Source organism: Lingula anatina, chromosome 10 (assembly GCF_051362555.1).
Source record: "Lingula anatina isolate TDL-2025a chromosome 10, LinAna3.0, whole genome shotgun sequence".
Taxonomy (NCBI): Eukaryota; Metazoa; Brachiopoda; class Lingulata; order Lingulida; family Lingulidae; genus Lingula; species Lingula anatina.
In genome coordinates this window covers 3,155,814-3,183,269 of record NC_141776.1, presented here as the reverse complement: position 1 = coordinate 3,183,269, position 27,456 = coordinate 3,155,814, and the positions used below count along the sequence as shown (strand labels likewise).

Here is a 27,456-nt window from a genome sequence, read left to right as displayed (position 1 = left end):
TTTAATAGGGCTGTGATCAAAATTTAATGAAAAATAACTAACAGCTCAATATATGCCTACAAAAACTTACTAGTAACGTCATGCTTGAACGGTTGCCCCCAAACCTTAACCTCAAAGAAACACTAAGTTATATTCCAAGTTTATTTTACTTTATGTTCAATAGTATTCTGTCTGTAAACGTAGAGAGAGTCAATAAAAGTGCAACAGCGTGACTGCCTCAGGGACATTTCAACTGACTATACAGGATTGCGTTCACTTACTATCATGGAATGAATCATGTACACTGTATGTTGAGTGTGTTTTGAAGTCCAGGGAGCTGATCTGAGAGAAGCACAACCTTACCGTACATGGTTCGGGTTTGAAACTACTGAATTATATTTATACACGTGCCTTATTACTTATGCAAAGCTGGTATATGCTCTCTCGCTCTCTCTCTCTTTGTGTGCGTGCGTATTTGCGTCCGTGTGTGTGTGTGTGTGTGTCTGAGAGAGAGAGAGAGAGAGAGAGAGAGAGATGGGAAAAGACGCAAGAGAAATGAAATGAAATATGAAAAGGGGAGGGAGAAAGATTTGATCTTCAAATAATAAGTTTACAATGTATCATCATGTCTGTCATAAACGTTTCCGACAACTAATGAGTTTACTAAGTCCGACCTCCGTCCCTTTTTATATTATGTATTATTCATTTGCCGCTACCACGATACTAAACATACATTCTATTTCGTATGTCATTTCCATGCTAACTAATTGTAGTATGATATTTAATCTTCATAAAATATCAGAAACATCACTTTTCTATTAGATTCAGCAGTTTTGGCAAATAACGTTTATTTCTGCAAATCACAACACATTCACTCTAAGAGATCCACTAGTATGCCAAGAAAAATATTAATTTAGACCTGTCTTTCCTTTGAAAGCATTCAACAAGCCTGTGGAAAATTTCTAGACATTTGGTTCATCCAAAAGAAACAGCATTAAGGTGTAATTCACCGACTACGAACATGAAGAGATTGAAAACCAGAGAACGCATTAATTGACGAATCATGATGAATGTGATGGGTATATTAATTGAAAAAAAGTTGCGATAACCTTACCTTATCTCCTGAACAGTGAATAACTTAATCAATATTCAACCACAATTTTTCCTGGCTATATCCTCTTTTTTACACCTTGTCTACTCTCGAATATATCTACGTGTTAACGATTCCTTCTACTAGTAGGCCTGCATCCTGCACAAAGAGGCATACAGTTTACGATGAATTAACCACCCCAGTATATAAAACTGGGTCTTTGATTACATTCATACTCGCAGTGCAAACTGCTGGAAGCTAATGAAGAGCAAAAACAGACAACTGAATACAAATGATGTTTTTTTCACTCCGACACGAAAAAGGAGGGCGTGGGGAGGTGATGCGGTTAACCGCGGAGGAATTTCCTGTGGCTACTATTCACATTTGGGACTTTATTTAGTCCTTGATTAAAAGGCTGCACCGCAAGTGGTTTGTTTTGCCGGAATTCTCAGATGTGAGGGTGAATCTTTCAGAGAGTGTCCTACATAAATTCCTTATACGACTGATGTAAAAACAATTGTCTGATCAGTATTAGTGTATCGGGGGGGGGGGGGGGGGGGCATAGCAGGTCTTTTCATTATTCCTTCCCCCTGTAACCCTAAAAACTTGATAACAAACGAAACGCCATAAGCCCAAGCAATTGTTCCATCCCTGTCCATCACATATTATAGCGGTAAAATTTTCCTCGTCTACTGTTTTATAAACCCATTTTCACCTAAGCTCCCCAAATCTTAAGTTAAGTCCTGGTTCGTTCCGCCAGCGTATATTCATAAGAACACATAATTCCACCATTATTTTTCTTCGAAAAACCTTTTGACTAAAGTAAAATAATTTTTTCTCGTTTGTCCTGGTCTCAGCTCAGGTCTTATTAATGTAGCTAATTTCATATGGGCGAATACTTTACCTAGAAGGTTGTCACTTTTAAGAGCAGTAGATTGCCATGTTTTGAGATACATTTACCAGACGACAGTCAAAGATTCATTTTATTTATTTATTTATTTATTTATTTATTTATTTATTTATTTATTTATTTATTTATTTATTTATTTATTTATTTTTGGAGAGAGGGAGAGAGAGAGAGAGAGACTGACACAAGTAGCCCACTAAGATGCACTGAGAGCGCGTCTCTAGGGATCTTTCATTTCCTCTGACGTGTGAGGAGCGACATTAATGAGCGTCTGACTAATAGCGGTAATCGACAGTTGGGTTGACTGGATAATTTCTAGGAATTTCCTTTCCTCGGAACCGGTTCACACATGCATCAACAAAACTGGTCCTGGCGCGTTCCTATTGACGCCAGCGATCGACTGTACATGCAGTAACTAGACAGTCGTCAGTCCAGCAGCAGGTCACCTTCCCAGTTCACACTTCATTCATTAAGGTGAATTTCCGCTGAGGTGGTGTCCATTTCATCACTGCTTTCGTCTTAAAACCGTTAGACGGGTCTCTCTCTCTCTCTCTCTCTCTCTCTCTCTCTCTCTCTCTCTCTCTCTCTCTCTCTCTCTCGAAGCTATATTTTAACCTGTGTGAGCGGGAATTAGAGACTAGCAGTAAGAAAGAAAACATTTAGCATAAAGCCCTGTGGGAATTATACAATTCTGATCAATCACACGCGATTGCATTCCGTCCAATGATGAAATGATAATAAACAGGATATTATAGTATTAGGACAGACAGGTCGTTTGTCTGATTCATGGATAACAACAGACAGAAAACACTGAAATAGAAAAATCTTTCAAAACAAAAGAAATCCAAAATTAGTGTCTGATATGCATTTAAATGAGTTGCGAGAAAGCGGAATGTTGCTCACACATGAAAAATGCAGTTTCTAGGTTTTGAAATTATGAGAGGCACATTTGGGTATTTTCATTACCCGGGAAGGCCTTTCTTTATAATCCAAATGCGTGATATGTTCGTTTTTTTCCGTGGAGCACACCTTGACCCGTGAAGACTACTATTCTCTTTAGCCTTCGTGAAACGAAGTCATTATGCCCGGGGAATCGTCATTTTCAGGATTTTCGAAAGTGACCAGTGGTATTTGAATCTAGGATCCAAAATAAAGATCCTTTATTTTGGATCCTAGTTTGAATAAAGTTTTAAGATTTGTGAATTGATGATTTGATTTCCCGTGAACTGTGATCACCCCCTATCCCCCTAACGGGGCCCTCGCCAATATACAGTGTACGTAGCATATGATAACAATATCCTAATATTATTCAGTCACACTTTGGTGCACAGACAAAATGAAACTACATCATATTATCTACAATGGTTCTGAGCACATTTCCGTTAATGATTACCCAAAAGCTATACACAGAAAGCATGAAAAAGGGTATCTTTGCGAAATCGTTATTAAATAATTACTTATCGTTATCAATACTTAGGCTCAATAACGGGGTTCAGTCCCAATCCTGAAACTTTGATGAAATGAGCGTTTCACATTTACCTAACTCTTTCATTAAATGTTTCCCGTCCCCACACTTATATATACATGTCAAAAAACTTATCAGCACACAAGTCATATCGTACAAAATTTCTAAGAAGTCCCATAACGGGTATAATTAACTGACGGTGCCGAGATTTAGCTTCGAAGCGAAGGAGGGAGGGGCCACAGCTATTACAATAACTGCCTGGCACAATAATAGACGAGGACGATTTCAATAGAATATGTAGGACACGCGGATGAGAGATTGCTTGGCTTTTATCTCTTTCAGTTGGTTACACTGTTGTTTGGAGAGAGAGAGAGAGAGAGAGAGAGAGAGAGAGAGAGAAAGGAGGAGAACACCTGAAAAACTACGGGCGGGGGTGGGGGTGTACGTGCCCGCTATGCCCCCCCCCCCTAGGTGTGTTATGGTACACGTCCACAATGCATCAATTCTACTGTATATTATTTGCATAATCAAGAGGGTCTTGAACATCTAGGTGCCACACTGTGTGATGTATTAGATATTGGGTTAACCTAAGGTGAATATGTAAAGAGGTATTGCAGTCTTGTATCAATTAGGAGGCAGGCTCATCTTAAATTAAATTAAGCTACAGAATTAAAACACATAGAAAAATGTTTAAATACCGTATTCATGCTGAGTTGAAAATAATGCAGCATAAAAAAAGCGCGGTAGGTTATCTTTGGTTGAGTGGTACGACATCAAACTTCATCTTTAATATATATACACCCCTTTTCACTATCCGCTGATAAAGAAGCTGATCTTGCTACGACATACGTGTCCCATGTGAGCGCGTGCGCGCGCACACACACACACACACACACACACACACACACACACACACACACTACTGATATGAACCAGGAGGTCCCAGATCTATTAAAAGTCCAAATGGCGTGAACCCGTGGTGTTAATATACTACGGTGTCTGCTTCCCTACACGACTATTGAATTATTGCATACCTCTTGCAACCGCTACCTAAATTTTAACGTTAAACAGATTATGTAAATCTGACTCAAGCGGATTACCGAGTTGGATTGCCCTTGTATCTTCTCGGGAAATTTCTGTGACAGTCTCTTTTTGTCTTCTCTGGTTACGTAAAGTCTTATCCAGACATCCCTGAGGAAAATGTACAGGTACACCATAGCAAGCAACATAATGCTGGTGTCAGACGAAAAAGATTTAAACAGCGAAATTAAAAACTGAATTATTAATATCAGCCGAGAATGCTCATCGTTGTGTTTTCATCCAGCCGTCGTCATGACAACGCTGTAACTTGCAGATTACAGGTCCGCTTTTCAAGATGAAACATCGCCTACATGTTCACGAAACTTTCCCAAAACGTCCATCCTAACAGCTGTCTCTCCTAATTCCCGAGCTCTCAGTCGTCGTAGATGTACTCCTGTAAGATTTCTACATTTTTGCACGTAAATCCTAGTCATCAGAGCGAGTCTAAATGGAGTCAAAGTCAAAATTTAAGTGTCACGTATGGCATCAACGCGAGGACAACGTGTTCATGAACAGGGGGGCATCTCTTCTAAGACAGAATGCCCGCTATGTACATGTGTGTGTATCAGTATCATCATGAATATATATCTCTCGTTATTCAACGTTTCTGTGTCGCCGCTGCATAACCATATGATAAGGGGAGGTAGCAGGACACTTGATATTGTGATAGGACGTGGAGCGTTTGAAGTAACCCGATCTATCTCGTTGATAAACAAACGCTACGCTGTATTACTGACGACTTCTTACCCCCCCCCCCCCCAAGCGGTCCCCATGCCAGGTCTTAAGATATAAAGAAATGTTAGAGAGAGTTAAACTTAAACTTTTTTAAAATCAGAATTTAATCTTTTGATAAGCCAGAGCAACAAGTGTTCATTTTACGTGGCACATCTCAGTGCAAAGGCCTTCAATTTCAAGTTTAGCCAAAACAAAATATCTTTGGTCAACTGTTGTACTCAAAAGAATTAAAGAAAACTGACAGAATATCATATATATTACGATAACCGCAGAGCTCATCCATCTTGTTGTTATCCTCAATTTTACGTACAAGTCCAAACCCTTCATCAGCAACTCCAACACACCCCACCTCCAATCCGTCCAACATCCCATCCCCCTTTAACACCCTCTCCCCCTCCCCTTCTTACACCCCCCCCCCCCCCAAACCATCTTAATCCAGGCACTGATAGGGCGAATGTGTTAGTGCACACAACGTAGTCACACCCAGAAGCAATTTGGGGGCGAGTATCCTACCATGTTATTTACAGAATCGAGACACGTGCTCCACTGTCAAATTTCCTTACACCTTCCGCTGATCTTCACCGGTGTTCGACTTCTGTCTACCTCGCAAAGCATAAAAAATAGTAACTACTGTACGTCTCTTGCCCTTTTACGAAACTACGAAATTTGGATACAGTCAAGTACTCTCTCCCCTGCCTTCCATACATGGACCAAATTGTTTTATTCCTTAGAGTATGACCTCAAATAACTAAGCTTAAAGTAATTATTTTGCATTGAAGTGTTACAGTCTGGTAATATTGGTGCCGAGGTCACTTTTTCACCAATGCCGGCATTTGTTTTAACAGCTTTTTTAAATCCGGGCCTCATTAACGCACACGTGTTCGGTTAAAAGGTAGTCGGGCACTACAACCTCGGGTCATTCTTGTAAGTTCAGGACTGAGAGAGAGAGAGAGAGAGAGAGAGAGAGAGGAAGTTAATGAGGACTGTACCTTTGCAACAATCTGTTCAGTGACCGGTGCAAAACTGCATTAACTATATTGTTGTTTTATTTCACGTTTATTTACATTAAACTCTGGTAAAATGAACGTCACCGCTTTTAAGTTAAAGTTTGTTCTATTTACAATTTTTTTGAAGAGCAACAGATATTTGACGTTAACAAAATACATAACGCGCACATTTTTTTAGTACAGCACAAAAGGGACATAAACCTAGAAAAGGCTGCTACTTGTGTTACTGTAGGAAAGCTAATATATTTTTTATATCAAAGTTGAAAACTAAAACGTTTTCGTGTACATATATTATACTGTAATAAATAGGCCTACTAAAGCTGCACGAGAAATGAAATAAATACTTGATCGTAAATGACTAGAGTTGGAAGTGTTGCAATCTAACATTGTATTATATTTACAAATCTATATCTAAATTGTTTTAAAATGATCTCTTTTCTTATTATATACCGTTTAAGAAAAAACGTAACATATATAATTGAGTACAACAATGCTCCGTAGAGTGTTTCGAGTCATTTCGTAACGATTACATTCATGTCATATACCTGACCAAAACATTCTTTATATTAATGCTGATTCTTGACGAAGTTCGCAGGAATGTCGACTTAATTTCATTTCTTCATTTCTGTCCCAGTCCTCGGTAACACGCTGTTTAGACACTATTGTCCTTACTTGTAGATTTTACCGCCTGTGTAAAGCTCGATCACACTGATTTTATTCAATATCATTATAGGTTAGTTCCAGTATCATGACCACAGATTAAATCGCCCTTCTCGACTCTGTCGATGAGTATATAATCACGTAACTTGTGCTCTTCTTCGAGATCAAATGTGTCCTAAGTACTGAGAACAAAATCTAAATACATGTACATGTACTAGTCTTTTAATACTGATGTGATGTCATTTTTCATGGAACACCGCTTCAACGTTTTAACTTCCAGCACGGCGAATGTGCGTTCAATCGAATGGAACTTAAACACAGCCACCACCACCAGGCCCATGCCCTGATCCGGCGTTATCCTTTTTTCATAATCTCATACGGTCTCGATAGTTTTTTCCCTCCGGATCAGTCCGATATCATCCGGTGTCGCTTTTACACAGTTGTCTCTCACATATTCGGATTAATAACACCGGGGTCTATATTCTCTGAATCCGGCGAGGCTCGCAAAGGAGCAGTACGCAGTTTTGGTATGATTACGTCTTCCTTGTTCGGATCCGATTTTGCTTCTACATTCGGCGGATTCATATTTGGAATTATGACGCCCGGATCAATTGCCGGTTCGGGATATGCTGTTAGTGCAGAGCCGCTCGTCTTTGGTATAATAGTGTCAGAATCTGTTCTGTCCAAATCCGGTGGGGCAGAATACGAGGTTGCTGTAGCAATCGGAATAATAACTCCAGGATCTATGTTGAGTGGGGCATGCGCAGTTGGTATAATAACCCCCGGATCTATACCGAGTGGAGCATGCGTAGTTGGTATAATAACCCCCGGATCGACACTGACTGGAGCATGCGTAGTTGGTATAATAACACCCGGATCGACACTGAGTGGAGCATGCGTAGTTGGTATAATAACACCCGGATCTACACTGAGTGGAGCATGCGCAGTTGGCACAATAACACCAGGATCAATCCCCTGATCCGGTGTTGCCTTGAGGGGGAGATCTAGCTCTTCTGAGATGACGATCACCCCGGGATCAACAGACCTGTTTAAACTGCTGACAAGAGGAATATCTGACACGTCAGGGTCGACGGCACGTGGCGGTGCTGAACCGAGGTTGTTAACGTGTATCACACCAGGGTCTATCATGTCTTCAGCCATGGTCTTTTCTGAGTTTTTTTTGTCTCCTTTTGTCAGAATGTTGTTACTCGATCAAGTTGCTTTTTTTGTTTTTCTTCAGATAATGTGTAAATCCGTGGAGTCTGCTTTTCCACAAATGCAGTGTCACGTTCAGAGTAGTGTCTGTCCTTATAAGCCGTTTAATTTGCACCAATTTGTTTTTCTAACAGGCAAATGCGTCGTAACGATATTCGGGATAGAAAAATCTGACAAAAAATCTCGAATTCTTTCGCAATTATTTCCCTGACAACTTAATCTCACACTGGTCACACTTAATCGTCCAGATGACAATTTGAACCGTAGTGTTTCTATTTTAATATCCTGAACTGCTGACTGTCTCGTCTAGCTTTATAAGCTACCCGAGTTGCGCAAGTAGACGACCTGGAAGTCTTGCAACACGGAAACCCGGAAGTAAGTTTATACCGATTGCTTTATCCTCGGCAATGTTTTCTCAGAACTGCCAAGCCTAACAGCAACAGGGTACGTGTATTGTTGCAGACACTCTGGTGCCTCAGCTATTTCAATTACAAAGTCTGTGATTTTGTATCAAGAGCACAGTAAGGGGCATTGAGTGCTTTACCCAACAGCCCGGAAGTCACGTCCGGTCTCTTTTAACCCCTTAATGGAGATACCTCAGTATATAACTACCTGATTGTGAAACCGCTCCCTCTTACCTAGAAGTCGCTGTCACTTTAAGAGACTCTGGCTAAGAAACTTATCCAACGAGACATAAGTTTGATCACGCAATGCAGTTTTCTTTGTGTTTATATCCTTGACGTCGCATTTCAATTGAATCGAGTTCCGGGCATTAACAATATGTACGGCGTCGCCCCTGTTGGTGTCGCAATCAGCGTTGACGACACTGCCCAAAGATTTGTTCTATTCACTGTGGGTTGGAGTTACGTCTCGGTCTTCGCGACACAGCTGGACGTCCCCGAGCTTACACTGTGCAACCCCGAGCACAAGATGCCTACAAACCGTGACAAAAACGTGTTGAGCGTCCACTAACCTCCATACGTTAACAGAATGATGTCATCTCGAGTTCACTATTCGCTACTCTCCGGGAAACAACGCCACACAGTGACCGAGGTCGTGCACGTGTAAACGAAGCGGAGAGGATGATAAAAAAACTAAACACGGCAGCTGTGAGTGGCCTCAGAATGCATAAAAAAAGCTGTATGCCAACTGCTTGCATACCCCACACGGGCCGACCTCTGCTCTTCAGTTTGCATACTACCCTTGATAGTTCACACGGAAATTAGGTCGTATCTTTGTGAGGAATCTACGTGCAGAATATTGGCTGTTCTCAACCAGCATATTAGACCCCATTCCCATAGCCACCATCGATCTACGTAGTTCGATCCAACTCTGCGGAGACTCTCGCCGAGTGCAATCAGCTTAACTGAATGACACGCCTCCTCTTATTTTCAAAGTACTCTTAAAATCACCAGCTTTCTGTATTCCACTAAACGCAAGGAGGAGACTGTAAATCTGTTATACTGATTGCATTCAGCGACAGCCCCCGCGGAGTTGGATCGATCTGTGTACGCCGATGATGTCTGTGGGAATGAGCCCATAGTACTCATTTCTCAGCGATCTACTAAGACTAGAATTTGTAGTATGCTCAATATACAAATCCAGCATAACTTCATACACTAGCTAAGATGCATCTGTTACATTTTCTCAAGCGAATCAATACAGTAATTTATTATTACCAAGGCGGTGGGGGCCTGGGGCACGAGGAAAGTAGTGAAACACGTCAATTCCATTACTGGAGACGTGTCATCTTGTACCGCGGGAGTGACCCGAACTGAAGACATCAATCTTCGGAACATCAATGCGCTCTACAGTGTACATCATGCATTGTAAGTCACGCATAGGATACAATCGTTTCTTTTTTAACTTTTCCCTGTAAGGTCAAATTAAGTACATGATAGTATGCAAGTTTGTTGTGTCAATACAAAAAATCAGGTGTATGGTCAAATTTATCGAATTATTTATTCATTTTTTTTATCCTTACTGCTTTATTTGTCTTACCATTTATTTATTTATTTATTTATTTATTTATTTATTTATTTATTTCACTCGTCTATGTAGCTGTTTAACAAGCAACCTTGCGTGTGTTTCAGTCTATCTCTGCTGCCCTTAAGTGGGTGCGTTTTTGTTTTGTTTCAAACACGTGTGAGCATGATTATCGCGTGAGTGAGTGAGCGTCCATTTGACAGTTTGAGAGCGGAGGTTGCTGATATCTTATCCCTGTTCATCCAGTCCGCCATTATTGATGTTCCTTCAATTTTTATGTTCATCGAGCCATTAAATGGGTGATATATGATACGTATCGTTAAAAAAGACCGGTCACCACTCCTGTTTACCAATTACAGTGGAGAGTTGACCCCATTTCGGACACTACTTTTCTGTCACGCGATTATTTTGGGGGTTGGTCCGGTGGACATTCAGTGGTCATCTGACAAACCATTTATTTTCACCCTGGACAAAACTGCTTGTTGCGTTAAGAAAAAAATGTAATTTTACAAGGGCGTATGTGACAATCCTTAATTTTTTACATGTCACGGGATGGCTAATTTGTTTCCACTGTCGCACTTAAAAAAATCCTCCCCCCCCCCCTCCTCGCCCCCCCCCCCCACAACGAGACTCCATACCCCTGTTGTGAGTCACACATTTCCTGTAATCTACCCCTGCTCCTCTACACCCAGCCACACCCTCTCCCTCACACACACACAGCCCCCTCCCCCTCCCTCCCACAAACACACGCACACACGCACACACACACACACACACACACGTACACACCCCTCAACCGATAATCCAACCCTCACCTTAGACGCATATTTTTATAATGACCCGAATGCCTTTTATAAGTAAATTAAACATCTCCACAATGAACGAGTCTGCCTCCGTCTTTTTTGTAATTTTTGTAAAACTCTATCAACTGGCATTGTTGTACTGTTTAGGTGCGTCTAGCAAATAGCTTATCCTAATACGCTCTACAATGTGGAGCTGAAAATTAATTCTTTAAACCATACCCAAATTTCCGCCGGCAATTCATGTTGATCAAGCTTCATTTTCGAAACTATCGATCCGAGTTCACTGTAGCGTAAAACATTCCCTTCTACAAGAAGACTGCGCTGTAATATGTACAATTGTTTTCGGGTTTATTTCTATAACATGCGTGGCGTAAAGACTTCGTCAGACTTGGTTTATTCAGTCAATACGTCAGGTCACGATAACATTGCAGCTAAGAAAGCAAAGTGAAAGGCACGGCTTTCTGGAGTTGATCCATTTTATTCGATCGAGCCGCCCTAATATTTGTAAAAAAAATGTGAAGACATCGACAAAAAATTACGACTTAAGTATTTAGTGTGGATAGAGCTAAGACAGTACGGCTGGTCAAACAGAAATGGAATGAGTTTTGATTTCTGGGGTGTTTTCATTTCCAATTGGAATTTCCAATGTGAATCGCTCGTGTTCTTGATATTAAAATCTATTCAAGGCTTAGTTTTAGAAATATCTAGGAGTGTATTTCCCTACTGTTGTAGCGACTTAATTTTGCTTGCTCTGTTGTCTCTGTTGCAAAGTATACACGAAAGATTTTATTACTGTACCCATGAGATCTTTCTTTGCTTATGCTGTGCTTAATTTCGGCTTCTGAACTATGAATTGAGACATGCATGGACAAAGATCGTTCTCTTCTAACTTATATTTCAGAAAAATAAAACGTGTTAACCGCAATTATACAATATAGAAACATTGAGTCACCCCCCCCCCCCAAAGAAAAAAAAATTATATGTAAATAAGTATATATTCGTTATACCTCCCCTCATATCGAAAATTCTTAACCGAGACTTTCATCAATCACACGTACAACTCACCTTTAATATCCCCTCTTAAAGTATCGATTTTCACGCGAAGACCGTATTACCAAACCCCTGAAATAATTGGGAACAGGCGACAGCTAATTTGTCCCCATATACGCCAGCTGACACCACGATGTCTTCCACTCTGTCACCAAATCACAGTCCACTCGTTATCCCGTCCCCGCCTCGGTTGATTTCCCTTTTTTCCATATCCTCTTACGCAATGAGCACCAATCCACCGTTTACCGTTGCCCCCCTTCCCTTTAACGGGTCAAAAGACTATTTGATATATTCTAAACAAAGTCTGTGTCATTTACCTGCTCGTGGTTTTGGAGTTGTAAAAGCTTTTAGTAGGTTTATAAAGGCGTGGTATTGTGTTTGGGAACTATTGGGCGTGTTGGGTGTAGGGGTGAAATCGTGTGAATTTGTCACCTTCTATATTATTTCGCCTGGGAAAGAGCACGCAATGGATCTAAGTGTGACCTCGCTGCCAAATAATCAATTATCTTCAAGAAAGAAAGGGTAGAAATGTAGAAGAAAAGGAGGCAAAAGATCGAAGCTGTTTGTTTGTCAGTGTTCGCTGGGACGCCTATGAATGTCGAACCGTCGAGTAACCTTTGCAGAAGAGTATTCAAACAAACCAAGGGTCCTCTAAACACTTTGCACGGCAATCTTTTAAGTATTTTAAAACGGCATGTATTTGTTTTTCGCTGTATTTCTATGTAATGCAGAAACGCGGAGTGCAATTCCTCTTTTAAGCAACCTCTTGTCGTCGAACTAATGACCTCCTCAATGGTCTACTGTTAACACCAAGACCTACAGCAGTCTCTCTCCCCCCCCCCCCCGCCCCCTTCCCTCGACCGTGGCTGTTATGTCTTAAATACTTGCTTAGCTCCACGTACACTGTACACGCAGGGGGTATCTACGAAAAACGACATCTATGGTAATAATTAAAATTGCCTCCCCCCCCCCACCCCACCCCACCCTCCAAAACGCCTGAAATGCATTTTAAAATAAACTTTTCCATAAAAAGTTTTAAAATGCAAGTCAAATCTGTTTAACTTTCGATTAATGGAGCATGAATTCAAACGAAAATATTCAGTGAGCCTTCCTTACTATCGTCCATGCAAAAATCATCCATGGCCAGTGATTTTACTACCAAGCATGCCGTACGCCATGTATGCCATTTGTATATGGAAAATCATGGAAATTTTTAGGATGATTTGCTAGTGAAAGATATCCCCGCCACCGCTGTTATTTCAACTCCATCACAAACATACTGTCATGCAGGTTCTTATGTTTATTGTGTTTTGGAAATGCGTTTGGTGAGAGTATTGTTACCATCCGAGTGTGCCGCTGTATTTGCACCTGTAACCTCACTCTTCGATTCAGTACTGATTGGAATTTTCATTTTACTTTACAATACATGCTTGTATCTTTTACACCATTCAACGGCATCAAAGTACAGTTATAGAGTAGATAGAACTACTAGTTCATCTCACAAAACTTAAATTATTGATGTATTAGAAGATCAGCGCAGTTTGTCACACTGATCACGTGACATCTGATATCATAAACACGTGATCAATCAGATCAAATGAGCACGTGGTTACACTGCATCTGACCCCGATGCCAAATTTGTGCGCTCGTAGGATCCAAATGAAAGAAAGAGCTGAAGAGTAATTTTCACGATAAGGATCACAATGATGGGACTAGCAGTCGGTGTATTGCATTACCCCTTGACATAGCTCCTAAGTATTATCCTTCTTAAGATTGAGGACAATGGAGAGTAAGTGGTGCACCGATACCACTTGAACGTTCCATACTGGTACTTGTGACACTGAATTATCGCTCGAGATGATCTTGTGAAAGAGATCTCATGTATTAAGTTGAAACTGGATTAGATGCCGGTGGTCTTTAGTGGGAATTAAACATCGCTGCTTTTGATTATATGGTGCAAGCATTCTGGCGATTTACCAAGTATTTTATTAACTGTGTGCGTATACTGCCTGAATCATATTTGGTAAATTACGACTCATTATTTTGCAAAATGTTATGTGTTAAGTCAAATATATTATACCTGACGTTTCTATATTAGGCTCCTCCTTAACGTCCCATCACTGCACTTAAAAGACAAAATTTCATTACACAGTACAACGACTTCCAAGCAAAATATTAACAAGTTTTTAATTTGAAGTATTTCAGTAGGCTTTTGTTGCTTAAAAGTATTGATATTTTATCACCTTAAAGAATGTAGAACTAAAGGTGTGCAGTATTGCATAAAAAACGCACCATGACATCGTTATCGAGATATTTCTCTTCATTAACAACGACCGCTTTTAAAATCGTTTTCCATTCTTCCAAAACTGCTCACAAACGCGTTTTCGAAAAATTGTCCATGCTCAGTCGCCGCCATCCGCCTGCAAGTTTGCTTTGATGTTTATATATATATATATATATATATATATATATATATATATATATATATATATATATATATATATATATATATATATATATAACTTAAAAATGTTTTAATTGTAAAACATGAAATATCTAAGTCACACCATTGGCTGTATCTGAGCCATACAACTATACTGTTAACTTACAGAGCTCGCATATGCTTATTTGACCAAAAATATGCCTTTCTACTTTTTTAAAAATTTCTAGGATTTTATTAATATAAAGTTCAATGCCCAAGATATTCGAATATTCCATTAAAGTCAATTATATATACCTTGTACAAATAATTTAATAACAGACAAATTTTCTCTCGTTCACTTTTTCCAGGCGTTTTATATATAAATTGCATATGCACATGTACCGTGACGAAATGAAATTAACCAAGGAAATTCCAGTCAGACCCAGTAAGGTCAGTGCCACTCTATAGCGCGTGTAAGGTCGACCGAGGTGAAAATGCAATGAGTTCTGGCATGCGCGCGTTACACCTGTAAGGTTACTAGGTGACGGGCTGTTGCTAAGGCTAGGCGCGAGACTGGAAGGAATGTGCTGTAACATTGTATTCAATCTTACTTTGGCCTGATTTGCACTAGATTGTGGAGTAAGGAAAAGAGTTATATTTGGGGAATTTTTGATTCTATGTTGTCATCTGTTTGCGCTCTCTCTCTCTCATTCTCTCTCTCTCTCTCTCTCCCTCTCTCTCTCTCTCTCAGCAAAGTGTCGATAATAACATAAATAGACATCTCATTTCTGTGCCTACGTCCCTAATTGTTAGCGAACAGGGTACAATATCACACAACCCTAGATAAGCTATGTTATTTATGGTCTGATAGCCGATCGTGTTAACTAGAGCTTGAAAACAATTTTGGAACTGTAGTAATATAGCATGGTTGTATAATTATATATTCATCCCAAGTTGCACTCCTGTCACGCTATCCATCTCTTCACTCCTCCTCCACAAGACTCGGAGTCAAAAGTGGAATCTACATGTATGAAGACTTGTCTTTAAAAGTCAGGTCACTGCACGCGATATGATTTTGTTTCTCAAATACTATGTATAGGGCCTAATAAAGCAACAAGATTTTTCGTGCACAGCCACATGTCCCAATTGCATGTAATAATAAGTACATCTACATACACACGTACGTGTAGTGGTGCACTATAAAGATGCTTCGGAGACGGACTTTAGTAACCGAAATCTTCAATAGGGAATGGTTCTGGGAGATTACCTTATATTTACTATAGATTTACCTGCTTTTAATGCAATGTATATAGATACAAAATAATCATAAATCCCCACGTTTCCCAGAAGGAGTAAAAGTTCATGGAAACAAGGTTCGCTGTTATCTTTTTTACAAGTAAAAACTTGCACCATGTATGAATCACCTTACACATCAAAGGTGCCGACATAACAGCCCTCACCTCGGGGGCGTTAAACTGGAGTTTACATCGATAATGGAGATTTTTGTATTCTTACATTTAAAAAGACAAACGATAACAACAGTTTATGACACCCGTAAGACAGAAAAACTGAACTAGCTGGTTTTGTTGAAAAGTCTCCCCGGGGGCAGACAGTCTCAGTATGGGCAGCTTTTTTTTTTTTTTTTTTGGGGGGGGGGGTTAGTATACGAAATTCACTGCAAAAAATCTCGCCACTTCTATATTTCTACTATATATTATTAAATTTACATCTTTGTTTTCGAATAATTTTGAAAATAGAGGCATCTAATTGAAAAGGTTCATAGGAAACTAATTAAAGTTTAAAATAATGCACAGGTGCGAAGCCACAGACGGGTGAAGAGGACATTAAACCCTCTAAAGGGTAGAGACATTAAGAAGGACTGGACATTAACGTTTTGATGACCGGTCATAGATATATGTGAATGGCCTTTAAAATAATTGGAAGATGAGGTGCAGAAATAGCCGTATGTGCCATGACCGATAGATGCTTGCCTGGGACAAAATGAATTAAGAACTGCTGTCCATATGTTCACTGAAAGTAACATCTAAACACACCAATTCCGAATCATTTCGACTCTTAGATAAATATCCTATTAGCATTTGTGAATTTCTATAATGACGACTGGTGGCAATTTCAGGGTCAGTTTAATGGGATCCCCTCGCTTTAAACGAGTAACACGACACATGATTCACAAACACGCTTAGAGACTTCAGTGCACCGTGTTACTCAATATTGCACATGTATATCTTCCCTTTTCATAAACTCTATAAACAGGGTTATGTTGGTTGTAGAAAGCCTACCGCGAACATATTGTCGTGAGTGGGTATAATAAAACGTGCAATCCGCTTCATCTTACGTCTGACAGCTCAACACCTTTTATGAAATCTAAACTTAATAAGCGACAATATTGCAGAAATTGTGAACAGAAAATAATTTCAGTACTTACCCTTCTTGTGGAACAGTGGGTCCTCGGTATGAACGACTGACTGGTGCCGGATTCTACAAATCAACAAAAAATAAATTTGTTAACAAAACCAGGTGCGGTTAAACTGAGAGAGACAGAGGCGGCGAGAGGGAGGGCTTCAGCCACTTCGGGCTGTTAATTCCGTATTCAAGACCGGTCTGAGGCGCCCCCAGGCGGGGATACGGCGACTAAAACCGGCCTGACTGCATTCATTGAACCTTCACTGATGTTATTTGATAATGTACTACGCTACTTGTAATGGAAAAATTAGGGCCTTGATAGCACCCTGATTTCATAGCTTTTTCGTGTGTGTTTGTGTGCGTGTGCGTTTACTTTTTATGCACATCATACATTTATTCTTTCATTGATTGAATGTAATATATTTTTAGATGATTAGAAATGAGCAATATCAGGCATTGAGGGGTTAATGACTGTTAAGCTAGAGAGGTTACAAGGATACCTACAATGTACTACTAAATATAGATAGCTAACTCCGAGTATCAGGGTGCTGTAGTTCAGAAGGCGCACACAACCGAAGAAAGAAAGAGTTGGGGTACCTGCTACTAAATAGACATATATATCCATACAGGTTGTGTTAAAGTGTCCTGTACCCTGAGTGTCAAGGTACTGTTCGGATCGCTCTAGATCAGAAGGCGCACAGAAGTGAAGGAAACGTTGGACACAGTGTCAACAGTATCACTGGTGGTCAACTCATTGTAAAACATTAAAAACACATTGTCTGTGTTCTATTCAATAAGGTAACGGGTGATTTAGAAAAGGGCGCCACTTAATGTTTCTTTTTTTACATTAGAGACTTACAGCGCGAGAAATGAAGAAATAAATGTATACTAGGACAAAAAGTGCAAACTAAAGTGGCATTGTGTACTCACGTACGTGTCACTGTGTAAAATAACCATGTTGCATGCGTAGTAAAGATGTAATAGTAAAAAATAAAGCTCAAACACAGATAAATGTACTAGCATTTTTAGAAATGGAACCAGCACCTAGTGACACACACACACACACGTGACCCATTTCCAAAATGTCCGACAAAAGCATATCTGAGCGTCTGATTGTGACGCAGTGAATACACGTTTTCAACTATAGGTTGGTTGTAGAATATATTTGAAATAATTTATAGCTATGACATTTATGCTACAGAACTGGTTACAGAATTGAGCCTATCAATATAATAAGAACCCATCTATGCAGAAAGAAAAAGAGAAGGGGTGACGATGGCATAAGTAGAAAATTCCACTGATTCTGTTTCTGCATGCCTAAGTTTACAAATTATTATCATAACATTTTATCTTTTAAAATGTAAAAAGAACAATACTTGTTCTAAGTGCTCACAAGAAAATATTGTAACTGGGTGTAAAAACTTATACCAGTACCTCAGCATCCGAAAAATGTACATGTGCAAACACAAACTAACAAACAAAACCATTTCTAGTGTCATCGTGACCCTGCATCGACCATCAGGCAAAACGCCACTTTTGCTCGTCAATGGCATGACCCGAAGGCAACCGGACGCGTTTCACAATTGTTAAAATGTATTCTCCCAGCGGGAATCGTGTTTGATAAGTAATTAATTGAGAAGGTTTGTCGTTTATCTGCCTTTCCAGTTCATATTTAATATGGTGGCATCAAAGACGGGTGACCAGTTAGGTATGTATTCGAATAATTACAACAATATGATATTATTTCCTGTCATGAGAATTCACAGCCTACAGGAACTAATGTTGCACTTAATGGTTAATAATTAGACTATGCAACATACGATGGATGCACCACCGGCTGAGTTATGATTTTGTTGTGTGTGTGTGTGTGTGTGTGTGTGTGTGTGTGTGTGTGTGTGGAGGGGAAGCTAAAGGATATTTCATTTTATTTATTTATCTTTTTATTTTTCTTATTTTATTTTATTTTATTTTATTTTATTTTTTTCCTCATCAAATACAAAACAGTAGACGAGGACTATTAAATTGTAACAACAAAGGATGGAAACATGGATGGAAAGAAATGCTTGCTTTCGTCGCTATTCATTTCCAATACCTTTTGCTGGGAGGGAGAAGGTTCGGAGAAGAGGGCGGACAAATGCCCCCCAGAGTCCAACCCCCCCCCCCCTTCCCTGGACCTCTCATTGTACTGGTTGGTTTTATGATCTGTATATGAATTGTGAAGCGTGTAGGATATGACACGTATGGTTGATGGTGGGTCATAACTGTACTGAAGTAGTAATATCGAAATGAACCCTCCCGGTCAAATTTTTCTCTATTTCTATGACCTAATGCACATCACAGAAAAACGAAATATTCCAGGCTTGCTTGTTTTGATTGATTTTGAAAAGGCTTTCGATTCGGTTGACTGGGATTTTATAATTAATGTACTAGACTTCTTTAATTTTGGTGACGCTATTAAAAAATGGTTTGGGATATTAAATTTCGACTGCAGCGCCTCCATTAGTCAGTGCGGTCATTTATCCGAGTACTTCAGAATCTCGAGAGGATGCCGTCAGGGTGACCCCCTCTCCCCGTACATTTTTATTTTATGTGCTGAAATACTTTCGTTACTGATCAAGAATAATAGTGATATTACTGGTATAAAGATAGAGAATACAGAATTTAGAATATCACAATATGCTGACGACACTACCCTCATTCTCAACGGCAGCAGACTCTCATTTCTTGCAGCATTTAATACACTTGATTTCTTTTCAAAAATATCAGGTTTGGCGATAAATAAGAGTAAGACCAAACTAATTTGGATTGGCGCAAAAAAGTTTAGCAAGGAGGTGTTTCACCATGTAAGATGGAAGATGAATTGGGTTTATGACAGTTTTAATTTGTTAGGTATTGAATTTACATTGAATTTGCAGGATATGATAAAAACTAATTTTGAACAATACATCGTAAAAATTAAAAGAATGTTGCAACAATGGGAAAGGAGACCTTTGACGCCCATTGGCAAAATCACTGTACTGAAAACCCTGGTTGTACCCATGCTAAACCACCTATTCATTTCCCTTCCCAATCCAGATGAAACATACATGAAATTACTAAACACAATGTTCTTTCAATTTATATGGGGCAAAAAGACGGAAAAAGTGAAAAGGAGTGTAATAACTGGTAATTATGAACAAGGTGGTCTTAAGATGCTAGATTTATTTGACTTTATTGCTTCTCTTAAATGTACTTGGATTAGAAGAATTTATCAAACAGACAACATATATGCTCCACTTCTCCAAGCTATTTTTGATCGAGATGTAATAAGTTATATATTTACTTTTGGGAATGCGTATCTAGACAAGCTTATTAAGGATTGTAGTAACTGTTTTTGGAAAGATGTTCTGGTTTCCTGGAAATTAGTGTTAACACGCTTACTAGAAAGAAAAAGTATAATATCTGTGGAGCCGATTTGGTATAATGATAATTTTAAGATTGGGGGCAAGCCTGTGTTTATAAGAAAATGGTTTAACAAAGGCGTCAAAATTGTTAGCGATTTTCTTGAAAGTAACAGAATTTTAACAAAGGAAGAATTTGAACAAAAATTTAGCCTACAATCTAGCCTTTGTTGTGCGCTTACATTTTATGGTATACGAAATTCTATTAAGCACAGGCTTATGAATAAAACGCATAACGATGTTCTTGAGATCACCTCTCACCCTTTTTTGCCTCAAGCAATAGAGCTTCTTATCAAACATAGTAAAGGCTGTAGAGACTTTTATCAAACTCTCTACAAGCCAGCTACACGAATGACAAATGAAAAAAAATGGAACGCAAAGTCAAATTTTGATGTACATTGGAAAGATGTCTATAAGAACTGTTTCGAAACAACAAAGAACACCAAACTGCAGTGGTTCCAATACCGCATAATACATAGGCTCCTGCCTGTTAAATCATATTTAAAAACTATAGGGATTGAAAACGATGACGTCTGTTCTCTTTGTGGTGTTGCAGGGGAAGACATTTCGCATACTTTCTTCCAATGCGCGTATAGTAAAAAAATTTGGGAAGAACTGAAAGCTTACATCTTTAACAGAACGAATAAAAACATTACCTTTAATGAAAAATGCATCCTTTTCGGCTATCCAACAAACCCAAACAGCCCAATTAATTTTGTTATTCTTTGTACGAAATTTTATATTTACAAAAGTTTCAAAAAGAAAGAAAGTATGCGTCTTTCTTCACTCATAAATTACATAAAGGATCAATTTATAATAGAAAAATTCAATGCATTAAAAAAGCTAAATTTAACAAACTTTGAAAAAAAATGGGAAAATTGGTCAGACATGTTTGAATTTAATTAGCTTCAGCAAAATAATATTTTGCACTTTTTGCTTAATAATATGTTGTAGTTATGGATGAATACATTGTGGTATCGATCTTTATTATTATTATTATTATTATTATTATTATTATTATTATTACACCTATTGTTCATGAGATTATAAACTTATATTCGTGTGTGTGTGAGAGAGAGTGTGGGTAAGAGAGTGAGTGAGTGTGCAGTGTGCATTTACCATACTTGGGTATATGTACTTTCTTATACTGAAATTTTTCAATAAAAAAAAAAAAAAAAAAAAAAAAAAAAAAAAAAAAAAAATTTCTCTATTTCCCACGACTGGCTAATGTTGATCCCTTTATGTCCATTTTAATCTCCTAAAACTAGCCAAAACTAAATTACATCTAATCTTTAATTTCTACCTTTAAATTTCATTTTTTATTTCATTTATCATCCGATCTAAGAAATATGTCACAAATTCCTAACATTTAATTTAAACAGGGCATTCATTCATTTCCAAATAAACCATAACACCAACAGTTTTAATGGCATACAAAAATATCTTCTCCGGCAAGAGAAGTGCTTTTTGACGACGTCGAAAACAGCCAACTCTTTTACCTCAACGCACATCCATCATGTTTTCACCAAAAAATAATTTTTCAAAACTCACTGTAATAAAATGATATCTGCAATTGGATCTGAACCGCACACAAAGTCTCCCTTTTTACTCCTCATAAAACATTTGAGGCATGCACCACTTTGACATCTTCATCATTTTTATGTGGTCCCGCTCTGATTGTTGTTCTTTACATAAAACATACTATGGTCTCTAGTTCGTAGTCTTGGGGACATTTCGGGAGGGCCTGGATTCACCCCTAAAGCTAGGCACACATGGTACAAAATTTATACCAGTACCTCAGCACCCGAAAAATGGACATGTACAAACACAAACTAGCAAACAAAAACATTTCTAGTGTAAAGCTCAATCTAAAGCTAGACACAATGGGTAAAGAGTAAACACATCAGCCGATTTTTGCTGAAATCGAGCTATAAGCTGTACATTTTCCCATAATTAGAAATATGGGGGAGGACTTATTGGCGATTTATTTTTTTTATCAAAACTATGTCAAAAAATAATATTTCTCCAGCTGAAGTCCTCAACCGGGAGTTTTACAATGACTGAGCAAGTGCAGTTATGAGAACAGTACAATGAAAATTAACTTTGTTTCGTCACAAATGAGATAAACGAGTTGTGCTGCTAATTGTGACCTCACAATGCCGATAGCTCAGCTTACAGCGCGCCGTGTTCGCTGGACATAAAAGAGGAAGGAAAATGAAAGCAATACACACAGTTGATCAACAAAAGCTCGATTCTTTTTCAATATTGAGTGTGTTGTCATTTCATAATACGCAACCTCCTTACGGAAGTGACTTCTCTTAACCTTAAAAGAAAATTTACACAGAAAGGCAGAGGCCCGTTTAGACAACTCAAATTTTGGACCGATTTACTTCCGACCCGCTCGTGTTCAGGAGCCAATGATTTTTGCCTAGGCTCGCACATACCTCGACGACCGATGGCGGGAGACCGACAGGAGATCCACCTTCCATAAATGTCTATTCTAGCCTATTTTTGTGCGTGACTAATGATGCACCTCGTTAAACTTTTTTCCTTGGGAGGCGAGGCGGGAAGCAGCCTACAACCTATATCATTTACACTTAAAAAACTCCGCCCCCCCCCCCCCCCCCCATAAAAAATAGCGGGTGATCAGCTTACCTCCGATATTATTTACACTTAAACAGATTCCAAAAGGGAAAAATGAAGAAGATTTATCGTTTTGTATTGCAACATGATATTTAAAGAATTGCTCTTCGTGTCGTCAGATTACATATATATGCCACAAAGGTAATGTCACACAAGCTCCGAGGGTAGCTCTCGTTCACAGATCCAACGACAGGAATAAACAAACAATATTCCAGTAGGAATCGGTAGAAAAATAACAAAAAAACAGAGAACCTACCCTGTGTAACAGCGAATCCGCCCGTCATTAGATTCTTGCAGGTTGGGTTAAAGTGACGTAAGTGGGTCAAAATCTAGGACGGGGCTTACATGTACCTGAACAAATCAGTACCCTCTACCAGGGACGCTGTCATTATTGTGGATATTTTTGCAGAGGCTTTGTGTATGCATGATATTTGTCCGTACAGAGGCCGCGTTTTTTATAATTTATCTATCTTCACACAGTTTACGTTGAGTGAGAATAAGAAACATGAAACTATTCATCTTCGTGTCCTTGTTTGCATCGATTCATCTTCAGAGTTTTGTCATTTATCGTCTAGCCGAAGGGTGTATCTTGAAGACGTCGGGATGTCTTCCGTTAAGAAGATAGATCGTTGTGGACTAAGCGACATGATATTGTGCTACCCTTCGTAGTACAGTGTCAAAGCAGAGAGAGAGAGAGAGAGAGAGAGAGAGAGAGAGAGTTGTAGAGAAGTAGTGATACAGAGATAATGATATGAATGAATATAATGAATTATCAATCATCATATTTAGGGGCGACTCCAAGTTGAAAATTGTTAATCCACAAAAATGTACCAGTTCAAAATTCCAGCATTGGCGAGCAGTTTGATTCCAACACACACACGTGCCTATTATTTTTTCCTCCCAAATCTTGTTGAGATTTTATACTGACGTTTATTATAGCGACAATGCAACGGTCCAGCCACATGGTTTTTTTTTCTAATAAAAACAAGATGGTAATTGGTAATCGATACAAAACAAGTATTCTGCTGAATGCAACATAATTGTAATGTCACTATAATGACAGTAACAATGCCACTAAGCTCTATTTGCAATGTGGCATGCCCTTGGGACATGTTGCTTTCATATAAAATTGTTCACTTTATGAGCTAACGAGTCTACCTGCATACATATACATCATGCACAACAAACGTTTCCCAGAATTTCCTATTTGATAATACCTTTATGATATTAAGAAGCACGTACTTATTTCGTACTAGTTTTCAACGTTTGCGTGCCAACATAAAATAGACACGAAAGAGGAATTTCATCATTCACATTATCTAGGCTGTCCGGACCGCATATAGAATTAAACACAATATACCTAAAATCTTAATTTGAAATTCTGATCAATCTTTTTAACAATTTAAATTTTGGTTAGCATGTTTAAATAAAGCGTATCCTAAATCTGAATAACCCCCAGCAATTTTGAAGGGTAATAGCAGCTCCTGGCATATGTATATGATGAAAGAGTTGGTTGAATAATGTGATTGCTTTCAGTTTGGGCTAATTGGAATCAACCGAATCGATATTCTGTGGAATTTCTCTCTTCTTATTTTCAGAACAAGTGCCGACGTAATCTGAGGTGACATACTTGTAGGACAGGTGACAACTTCTGGATGACATATTTTACCTGAGGTCATGACCTCGTCACCTGCAGTCACAACGGTAGGGCAGGCGAGACGAATCGCAATGGCAAAAATTCCTGTTCCTGTATTTTTTATGTTGATTAAAAACATTGGGATGGATGCATAGGCAGGTTTACACTCACGGAAGTGACACGCTGATTACATACCAGGATTGCAGAAAATCAAAGTACTTTATCTTCTTGGATTTGGTTCGTGACTTTAATATCGTCGTGTTAAGATGAAAATGTACAAAATTTAAATAGCGAGACAAATGGCTTCTTAATAAACTTTTTAAAAGTTACTCGTCATTCCAAATGCATAGCTTATTAACGTATACACAATTTATGTACCATTTTGGTTCGAATTACTATGTTCCGTGAACAGTCTGATTAATTTGGGTAAACCCGGCAAATGTCTCCCCCGCTCTTTCCAGCTTAGAAGAGATCGTTAACACGCCTTATAGGTTGAGGGGGATAATTTTGCTATCAAGTTTCCAAAATTGAGAGTGACAGAAGTTGAAAATTGAGCAATCTGATCTCTGTTGTCCAACAAAAAGGCGACTATTTGTGACAAAAAAGAGCATCCATGTTTTTCAAGAGATGTCAACACTTCACACGAACATTTTAAACCCCTAACGTGCCTGAGGCTGTCGCAGAAATAAGTCTGTTTTGAAGAAGACATATTATTTTGGCCACAAGAAATGAACAGTATTTTGATAGTTAAACAGTTTTAATGAGGTTTACTACATGTAGTTATTTTTACTTTAAAGTACAGATATCGCTACTAAAGCAAGTATGAATAAAAGAAAATAAACTCTGAAGGCGTTTGAAGTATGTTTTAATTCTCCGCCCTAAGCTTGTCTTGAATTACCATCTTCATCCCTCATGAGGGTGCCACCCCGCGGCGACAGATCAGTTGTCAAGAAACCGATATGTTATTTTACACCCAGTGGCGATATCAAGTTTAACGAATACCGCAAAAACCTGTCAACACTGAATATTTGACGCCCTCTCTCTCTCTCTCTCTCTCTCTCTCTCTCACACACACACACACACCCTGAAGCTCGGAGGTCACTGGAAATTCAACTCTGTACGCATGTTGATGATGAAAATGTGTTTGCAATCACGTTTTCAATTCAGGGTGCATAAAGAAAACTCACCCCTTCCCCCATTGTTTTTCTCTGGCTGAAGTTTGCTCAAAACAAAATATGAAGACCTATATGTCCTTCTTGCTTGACCAAGAGTTTAAATACCAAACAGGAAAAGGAAGAAAGGGTGCTAACTGTAAACAAAAACAAAAACAACAAAACATCTCGTTTGGTGCGTCTTCATTGATAAAAAGCGTATCTCCATAGTTTTTTGGAGGTGGAGACGCCCCCTCCCCCTCCCGTCCTTCTCCCCGTCATGAATCCCTATTCCACCTGCTGCGAAATCGAATTCGTCTCCATTACACCTTCCACTTGTACAGTGTTCCAAATCTGCACCTCAAGCCGTCGTCCTTGAGATTTTTGCCCGAGCAATTCTATTGTCATTGACCGCATTTGTGTCATCAAACAAACATCCCAGTCTGATATAACCGTGGGAAAGATGTCACACGCCCCTCACTTGATGAAGCATTGAAATAATAAAAAAAAGAAAATAAAAGAAGCCCTTTGCGTTTCACAACATATCAGATTATTACGTGGGAAGGTCGTCTGATTTTAAGTGTAACTAGATCTAACTAAACGTTACCTCGACAGACCGTAACTTGTTCAAATTCAAGAGCATTATCGATATCCTCGGGATTTATTGTTACTTGAACTCAAGATTGATGCAAATAAGACGTGTATGTTGGTTATTTCGTTACAAGACAGCATCTCAAACTGCTATTCCTAACCCGTGTGTGTGTGTGTGTGTGTGTGTGTGTGTGTGTGTGCGTGCGTGTGTGTGTCACCTTCAACTAAAAACAAATCATAACAAACCTTATTTAGATCTGAAATTGACTAAGTAACCTCATCAGAAAACCAGTGTGCTTAGAATTGGATTAAAGAAGGCGCAATAGGTGTTCCTACGTAATTTTCTACCTCGGATGACGTCAATTAGTCTGTTCCCGGTCCTAATTTACTTCTTTTGTGAACATGTCTTGCTTTGACCATTACGACGTGACGTTCTGTACAGGCGACGCCCAGGTAGATGACCTTATATTTAGACGTAAACTTGGGTGACGTATGACTAGAATCGACGTGACCTGAACAGCCCAGCGGCCGTTTTACAAGAAACAAATTAAGACCGAAAGTTGTGCGTCAAATTTAAACCAAAATCTTGGTCTAATTTAATTCATGATAAATTGGTAGTAGTCTACTGATCTAAAGTATCTATTGGTCTTGTTTTAAAACAGACAGCAATAATCTTAGTTGAGTGGTTTGCTCCTGATGTCCCCTGGGTCAAATTAGACTGGAAATTTAGTCTCAAAGTTTAGCGCAACTTTCGGATTTAAGTTCTAGTGTGAAATGAGCCCCTGTTAGCCGGGTCGTAATTGGAAATAGTTTCGCCATGATGTCAGCGAAGGAATTAATGCCTGAATTTTGTTTCTATTTTCACCTCTCTTTGTCTCTCCTTTTTGAGAAAAAACAAGCCTTAGATGGCGTTGAGAAGAAGGGGTCATTTGACGTTTTTCCCTGATGATGTCAGGCCATGATTACTTTTAAGGTCCTCACCAATGGCTACCGTACTGGGTAGGCTGCTGGCAGGACAAAAACAGATCAAAATGATCACATGCGACATTTCCTCTCTTTTTTTTTCTTTTTTTTTTTTCAACGAAATTTATTCCTCCTCAAGGATTACCATAGCTGCAGTCCTGTCGCTGTGATGGGAGCCGTCTTGTCTTTGACGGTGTCACGAAAATATG

The 27,456-nt window shown here is 39.0% G+C and overlaps 1 protein-coding gene and 1 long non-coding RNA gene across 7 annotated transcripts in view; one reads left to right on the top strand and one right to left on the bottom strand.

Annotated features, from left to right (window-relative positions):
• The window catches only part of LOC106170066 (uncharacterized), a 56,189-nt gene that overhangs the window by 10,624 nt on the left and 18,109 nt on the right, over window positions 1–27,456 (bottom strand). For 2 of the 6 annotated variants that reach the window (XM_086997160.1, XM_013549791.2), the window contains exon 2: window positions 16,846–16,898. Coding sequence is in view for 3 of the 6 variants with exons in the window: in XM_013549791.2 (XP_013405245.2) it covers window positions 16,846–16,898 (53 nt within the window). In the remaining 3 variants the exon portion in view is untranslated. Of the gene's footprint in view, window positions 1–1,093; window positions 1,336–4,541; window positions 4,973–11,992; window positions 12,179–16,845; window positions 16,899–27,456 lie in introns of those variants that run through there. The other 4 variants (XM_086997158.1, XM_086997159.1, XM_086997161.1 and 1 more) reach the window with 3 other exon arrangements.
• Window positions 8,837–25,390, top strand: LOC147759397 (uncharacterized). Its single transcript, XR_015331347.1, has 2 exons — window positions 8,837–9,967; window positions 24,505–25,390. It is a non-coding gene; the product is annotated as an uncharacterized LOC147759397 (long non-coding RNA).